Raw genomic sequence first — 7,744 nt, 5'->3', positions numbered from 1 at the left:
AATGAACAAAGCCAAGCTTTAAGCGGCCGCCGCGGCCAGGTAACAGCAGGTGTGTGTGTGTCTGATCCACTCCCCCCGCTGTGTTTCCCTTTTGGCCTGCGGTTCCCAGAGACCGTGGAGCCGGTTCTCCCTCATTAGGAGCCCAGGGCTGGCCGCGGGCCCTCTGCCCCCGTGGCGTGTCCGTGGGCGGCTGTAACCCCGCCGCGCCCCAGGCTCGTTCTCCCACTCGTCCCGATGACAACACTCCACACACACACAGCTCGGGGGGGGGGGGGGGGGGGCTCAGCAGCGTGTGTGCGCACAACGTTACCCATCGGTTCGACAGGGGTTTCCAAGAGCCGTTTATCCCGCCCGACTGGAGAGCGAGTGTGGACGTCTGTAAACGGCGGGTGGGGGGCCAGGGGGCGCCTTGCTCAAGGACGCCATCACGGTAGAGGGGATGGGGGGGGGGGGGGGGGGGGGGGGATTGAGCCCATTACCGTGCAGGGTTTAGGGAGTCTAACAGGGGGGGGGGTTTCAAAGGGCGCGCGGGAGGCGATCGATGGGGGCTCAAGGAAGCTTGTCGCGGCTTCCCTCTGCGTGGGACGGACCTGCGGAGCTCTGGGTTTTTAATAAGGAGGCGCGCGGCAGGAGGAGTCTGGCCTCTCGGCCCGCCCTGAGCCTCCTCGGGAGCCGCACCCCCGGGGCCAGGGCTGGGAGGAGGCACCGCTCGTGGTCCACCGGATTTTAAAACAGTTGGACACAATTGAGTGCAGCGATTGTTTTACAGACACACCGGAATAACCCTCACGCTAACGTGTGATGATGTTTAAACTAATCCATGCCGGCGGGTTTATCATTTCAACCACTAGAGCCCCCAGCATGTTTCAATGACCTCATAACTTGTGTCCACTCCCTCCTGCATTAGGCTAACGCAAAGCTGGCCTGTTGGCATCGCAAATCCAACCCCCCCCATGAGAGCGTATTCATACGCGTTCTTCCTTTTTGTCTTCATCCATTTTTTAATTTGGAAATGCGCCACGCGGCCGAAGTAAACACGCACTCGGCAAGCCATTTGATCCCGTCTCCGAGACGACAGAAAGCTGGCAGGACATTTTAACCACACATTAGTTATCCCAGAGATAATCGATTCCTCCTTCATCTCCTATTTTCTCCGCCTTTGATTCTTCGCTCGCTGCCCCCTCCTCCTTCTCCTTGATCTGTCCTCCTGCCAGGAGTCCTGTGGAGTCCTCCTCCTCCTCCTCCTCTTCTTCCTCCTCCTCCTCCTCCTCCTCTTCTTCCTCCTCCTCCTGCTGCAGAGAGGTAGAAGCAGGGGGGGTCCGTGGCTCTGGGCATGGATCCAACCTAGCAACAGGGGCTATCTTTCTTATAATTGGACGTTTCTATCCGCTCTGGAGCTGAGCCCGGGACTGGCTGGGGGGGGGGGGGGGGGGGGAAGGGAAGAGAGGAGGCCGCGTGGGGGAGGGGTCTGGTCGCAACACGACGGCAGTGGTCAGGGCTAATTTCCTGTTGTCTAATTGAGCTGCAGACGCGGCACGCTGTGTGTCTTGTTCGACGGCCGATCATTTCGGAGTTCAAAAGCGGCTCCCGTCGTCGTCGTCGTAGTTGTTGTTGTTTTCTGGCCTCCAAAAGGAGGCTCTAAGATGGGGACGGCCTCAGGGAAAGGGGGGGTGCCTGATGGGCGTCTGGCGGGGGCCTCGACGCAATGCAACACGTTGCATGGCGGGGGAACATGTGTAGACTTGTAACAATAATCCGGTTAACTGCTCTGGTTTCCTCGGTGGTTATTGTTTTTCTTTGATAAAACCTCGGGTGAATCTGAGCGATATCGCAACTCCTGGCGTCCATGCAAATGCGGCGCTCAAATCCCAGCCCGCCAGCCCCTCGCAGGGAGCCATACATCGGTGGTTGAGTTCACGGCTCCTGATTGGCTGAGACGGTGCCAGATGAGGTCATCTGGCAGCACTTGAGCGGCGCTCGCTCCATAACCAGGGACATCTGGTAGGGATTGTGTTTGGCACCGTGTTCGGTCTTGTCCCAGAGGGCCGTGTCTGTTGTTTTGGTTACTCTTCAAAACCACAATCAAGAGCTGTAATTGCTACTCACTGGCCCTATTTGTGTCGTGTTATTTTCACATGAACTCCCAGTGCCTCCTTCCGACTCTGCGTCTCTCTTTCTCTTTGTCTCACCTCTCTCTCTCTCTCTCTCTCTCGCTCTCGGCTCTCGCTCTCTCTCAACATCGCACTAATAAGGCAGCGTCTCTCCCACTCCCCCACCCCCCACCCCCCCTCCCTCTCTCAGTTCAATTTCAATTTAAGGGCCTTATTGGCACGACAAAGGCATTGGTGAATGTTGCCAAGCAAAATGGAAGGTTACCATCAACATGAGAAACACAATGCTAGTAATAATAAACAAAGAATCACGGCTCTCCCTCTCCCTCCCTCTCCTTCTCTCTCTCTCCCTCTCCCTCCCTCTCCTTCTCTCTCTCCCTCTCCTTCTCTCTCTCCCTCTCTGTCTTTTCAGTATCACGGCAAGTTCTCAATCCAATTAAAAAGAGCTTTATTGACATGGAAAATTAAGGAAAAAAACGGTCTCTATCCGTGTGCCTGTCCGTCTCGATGTCCTCATCATTAACACCACCTCTCCCCACCCCCCCCCCCCCCCCCCCCCCCTCCCAGTCTGGCCAGCAGTAGCCGCGACAACCCGGTGCACGTGTGGGACGCGTTCTACGGCGAGGTGCGGGCCAACTACCGACCCTACAACCACCTGGACGAGCTGTCGGCCGCCCACTCCCTCTGCTTCACGCCCGACGGCACGCGCCTCTACACCGGCTTCGACAAGATGGTGCGCGTCTTCCACACGGACCGGCCCGGCCGCGACTGCGAGGAGAGGCCCACCTTAGGTCAGTGGAAGAGGAGGTCCTCGTTGTCGTCGTCATGGAAACCTCCCATCCTCTAGCTTCCCATCTCTCCCTCTCTCTGGTCAGAGTGGTGCAGCTGCCGCCACTGGGTTGTTTGGGCGATGGCGGGGGTTTGAGATGAGTCGTGAGAGGCATGTGGTTCTGGAGCAGAGGGGGGCTCTGTGCTCAAGGACGCATACAGGTTGGAGCCTCGGTGGCACCGAGAATAGAGATGAATTAATAGAGCACTTTACATTACCACAAAGTTAATGCAATCAGCCAAACGGTACAAAATGAAACTAAAGCAAACGCCTCATATATCATTAAATCGCAGACATATTATAATCAGGGGAATGTATTTATAGTGCTTCACTTCACATTAATGCAAAAAATGCAATCAACCAGGCATTTTATTTTCATTTGAATGCAACAGCAAAATAAACAAACAAACTACCTCATTAAAATTAGAACATTTAAATAAAAAAAGTATGTTTGACCTCAGTGACTTCAAGAAAGCAGAAAAAAGTAGTTCCTTAAAACTCCTAAATAACCTCAATCACACCATCACCTCTACATGAAAACACCCACACACTCCCTGAACTCGGAGTGTGAATTCCTCTAAATAACCAAGTCAAGAAATGATGAACAGTATTAAAAACAACTAATTACACTCCCTCTCTCCTACCATCTCCCCCCTCCTCCCTCTCTCAATCCCCTCTCCCCCCTCCTCCCTCTCTCAATCCCCTCTCCCCCCCTCCTCCCTCTCTCAATCCCCTCTCCCCCCCTCCTCCCTCTCTCAATCCCCTCTCCCCCCCTCCTCCCTCTCTCAATCCCCTCTCCCCCCTCCTCCCTCTCTCAATCCCCTCTCCCCCCTCCTCCCTCTCTCAATCCCCTCTCCCCCCTCTCCCCCCTCCTCCCTCTCTCAATCCCCTCTCCCCCCTCCTCCCTCTCTCAATCCCCTCTCCCCCCCCCCTCCCTCTCTCAATCCCCTCTCCCCCCTCCTCCCTCTCTCAACCCCCTCTCCCCACCTCCTCCCTCTCTCAATCCCCTCTCCCCCCCTCCTCCCTCTCTCAATCCCCTCTCCACCCCCCCCTCCCTCTCTCAATCCCCTCTCCCCCCTCCTCCCTCTCTCAACCCCCTCTCCCCACCTCCTCCCTCTCTCCTTCCACCCCTCCCTCCCTCCATCACTCCCTCCCTCCCACTACCGTCTCCGTCCTCCCCCTCCAGTGAAGAAGCAGGGCCAGGGGGGCATCATCTCCTGCCTGGCGGTCAGCCCGTGCATGGAGGTGTACGCCTGCGGCTCCTACTCCCGCACCGTGGGCCTCTACTCCTGCCAGGACGGCACGCCCCTCGCCATGCTGCCCGAGCGCCACCGCGGGGGGGTCACCCACCTGCTCTTCTCCCCCGACGGGAACCACCTGTACACGGGCGGACGCAAGGTGAGGAAGAGAGGGAGTCCTGCTGAGGGATTAGGGGGTGTAGAGGGGGCGAGAGCCGGGCATTGCCCTGGCTGGTGTCTTGGTGCCCTGTCGACCCAGGGCTTTGACTCGATAAGAGCCCTCTGCAGCTGGGTAGACTTGTCTGATTCAGGGGGGAGGTTGGGAAGGGAACTTCCTCACTCTTCCCTGTTGGGGAACAATAATAAGGGAGCACAGATAGCTCTGTGTTCCTACACATTAAAAAGGAGCCCCGGTCACTGAATAATTAAAAAAGTTCAGTGTTTCTGGGATTGAACGCAAGCCATCGCTTGATAAAGCCTTTCTACCATATAGTGCTTTCACCTCCTGATTGCACCAAGCCTGGGCGCGACTCATTTTAAGTTAGGGAAAGTTCACATGTACCTGGCTGAATATGTCTACTAGTCCGGTTTGCAGCAAATGTAACTTTCATACCCCGTTTCTAAGTGGACCAGAGTTCAAATTAGTGTTCATAATACCACCCCAAGCTAACCGTAGAATAGGGGGAAAATGGTAGGGTTCGATCAAAACGGGCCAAACCTCTCATGCGTGAAAGCACTCCTATATACATTTGACAGGCTTTGAATGCCTTTATGGTCGGCGAGTGAGGAGACGGGGAAGTGGGTGGGAAGAGAGCGGGGTCTACATAAAGCATCGGACCGCAGGTCGGGATCAAACCTGGATCATTGCGAGGCGTATCGCCTGTGTGTTCACCGTCTCAGTAGGCGGAGCCACCCCGATTTTAACGACACTCTGTATTAGTGGCCAGGGAAACGCATCAGCAACGGCCCTGTGAGAGCCCTCTGTTTACATCACTGAGTGGGCAGAGGCACCATGATACCCCTGGTGGTAGTACTGACCCCGGTGCTTCTGCTGCAGGACCCTGAGGTCCTGTGCTGGGACCTGAGGCAGGCGGACCGGGTGCTGTTCTCCCTGCAGAGGAACGTGGACACCAACCAGCGCATCTACTTCGACATGGACCGGTACGCTTACACACCCACTGAATGTACAGTGAGCTGGGGAAGGTTGGTATGTGGATGAGATTAGACTCATCAACACTCCCCTCAAATCATCAACCGTGGCTGTCGTCTGTCTGTGACTTCATTCTGCTGGTTTGGTGCGCTCCTCACTTATTTAGCAAACGCTTTTTATTTAGCGGTGAGGAGGGTTGACATCTTGGGACATCAGTTATCGAACCCAGTACGTACGTACGTGTGTGTGTGTGTGTGTGTGTGTGTGTGTGTGTGTGTGTGTGTGTGTGTGTGTGTGTGTGTGTGTGTGTGTGTGTGTGTGTGTGTGTGTGTGTGTGTGTGTCCTGACCTCTGTGTACTGTGTGTAGCTCTGGCGGGTACCTGCTGAGTGGTGACACAGAGGGGCTGGTGTCTGTGTGGGACACCCAGGCGGCTCCCCCTAGTGGCAGCGAGGAGCCACTCCACCCCCTGCTGCAGTTCCACGCCCACCGCGACTGCACCAATGGCATCAGGTAAAAGGAGGGGCCGCAGTGCTAGCGTCCAGGGCGCTGTGTGAGGGCACGTTCACATTTTGTCATAGTCAAGCGAAGCCCCCAAATTCTAATCAAACCCCCCCCCCCCCTTCTCCTTTCTCTCTCTCCCCTCTCCTCCCACTCTCTCTCTCCCTCTCCATCCCTCACTGTGACTCTTTCCCTCCCCCACCTGCCTCCCTCTCTCTCTGCTCTCTCTCTACCCCTTCCCCCGGCCCTCTCTCCTCCCTTTATCTCTCTTGCTCCCCCCCCCCTTCCCTCTCTTCTCCTTTCTCTCCGCTCTCCTCCCACTGACCCCTCTACTTCTCCCCGTCCGTCTGTCCCCCTGTCTGTCCGTCTGTCCGTCCATCTGTCTGTGTGTGTCTCTCCCTCTCCCATTCCCTCTCCCCCTCTCTCCCCCCTCCCCCAGTGTCCACCCCTTCATGCCCTTGCTGGCCACCGCCAGTGGTCAGCGGCAGTTCTCCGGACCAGGGGACAGCAGCGGCAGCGAGGGAGACTCCGCCTCCGACGGCGAGGGGCGGGACAAGGGAGCGGCGTCAGCCGACGACCGGCCGGACAACACCCTGAGCCTGTGGTGGGCCGGACCCCTAGGCCCCGCCCCCGTGGAGGGGGAGGGGGGGGCTGCGGGCCGAGAGCCCCAGCCCGACCCGTCCCCCATGGAGGCCTAGGGCCCCCGGGACCCCCGTCGCACCCCCATCTCCATGCGTCCCCTTCCCAGCTCGTCCCACGATCACTAGGGGGTCTGTGGTTGGTAGGCTGAAGTAGTTGCTGTTGGAATACATGGAGAGAATTAACGGAATTTCAAATCCCTGCTTTCTATTTATTTTTCTTTGTTTTGGGAGTATCTCTCTCTCTCTCTCTCGCTCTCTCTCGCTCTCCCCTTCCCTTATGCCTGGGCTGTTTTTGAATCGGGGAGCTTTTCCCTTTTAAAGGCCTTGAGAATAAAGAGAATGTTTTTCCACCCCAACATCTACCCTTTCAACAGCCCTCACCTGACTGCCTGCGTTGGACGGCTGACGACCAGAGCCACAGTCGGTCGTCCATGCAGGCCGTTTCTGTGGCGGGGTGAACATTGCCCGCCACATGTCCCTTGTGACAGCTTGGACAAGCCCTCTCTAAGCCTCACTTCAACGACCTCATTCGCTCCCGCGGCCAGCGGTTCCACTCATTGTTTCTCTCGAGTCGTGCCGTCAAAGCCGTAACGCTGAGAATGTACTCGGACACCGAAAAAGTATGTAATTTTTTATTAACTCCCACAGACCGGTTGTCATGACAACCGAGGGGGAGACACAGGGCGTAATCTCCCTCATTTCAATGGAATCTGGATTTAATGACCGATAATTACTCCTCTTGCCTACATCAGTGACTTCAACACTCCCCACAGAGTCCTGACGAACAGGAAATGCCAACTGATACCAAGCTTATGGTTTTCCTGGCTTTAATGTGTTGATGTTGTTTTTGTTTATTAGTATTGGGGGAGCTGTTGTTGTTGGGGTGCCTGCAGTTGGCGGGCTATAAAAATATATTTTTATAAAAGACATGGACGCTTTGTATCAATTTGCTGTTCACAGCTTGTTTTCTTTGACCTAATAGCAATCTTTCAACAGATGCTGTGTGTGTGTGTGTCTGTTTAATACATTTTTGATTGTTTTTTAATGTGATCTATTGTCAAGTAAATCACAATTCTAGTTTAAATGTCCTCTTTTTTTTGAAGGATTGCATTATGAAGACGAATACCCCGGCCAAATTTCAGCTGCGAGAGTGTTTTAAGTGACATTAGTCGCTTGAAACAGAAACATTACAGACGTGTACGCAAAGAAAGTAAGCGAATCATAGGCGGTTATTCTGGTTCCCATTAAGACTCGATTTAGATACGATGGTCTCGCT

General features: G+C 55.3%; 1 protein-coding gene across 1 annotated transcript; it reads left to right on the top strand.

Moving 5' to 3' along the window:
* Window positions 1-541: 541 nt before the first annotated feature.
* Window positions 542-7,513, top strand: wrap53 (WD repeat containing, antisense to TP53). The gene is made up of 6 exons (XM_060035907.1): window positions 542-714; window positions 2,679-2,902; window positions 4,127-4,338; window positions 5,236-5,339; window positions 5,696-5,839; window positions 6,267-7,513. Exons 1-6 carry the CDS (start codon window positions 542-544, stop codon window positions 6,523-6,525), a joined length of 1,116 nt encoding a protein of 371 aa, XP_059891890.1. The 3' UTR covers window positions 6,526-7,513.
* The last annotated feature ends 231 nt before the right edge of the window (window positions 7,514-7,744 follow it).

The sequence above is a fragment of the Gadus macrocephalus genome, chromosome 17 (genome assembly GCF_031168955.1).
Source record: "Gadus macrocephalus chromosome 17, ASM3116895v1".
NCBI lineage: Eukaryota > Metazoa > Chordata > Actinopteri > Gadiformes > Gadidae > Gadus > Gadus macrocephalus.
This window is presented reverse-complemented; position numbering and strand designations above follow the sequence as displayed.

Excerpts from the sequence above, each read along its gene's own strand:
- wrap53 (XM_060035907.1), top strand. The coding sequence starts at position 542 with ATGGGGGCTCAAGGAAGCTTGTCGCGGCTTCCCTCTGCGTGGGACGGA. Across the intron at positions 715-2,678 it reads GGGAGGAGGCACCGCTCGTG|TCTGGCCAGCAGTAGCCGCG; the intron begins GTCCACCGGATT and ends CCCCCCTCCCAG. Across the intron at positions 2,903-4,126 it reads CGAGGAGAGGCCCACCTTAG|TGAAGAAGCAGGGCCAGGGG; the intron begins GTCAGTGGAAGA and ends CTCCCCCTCCAG.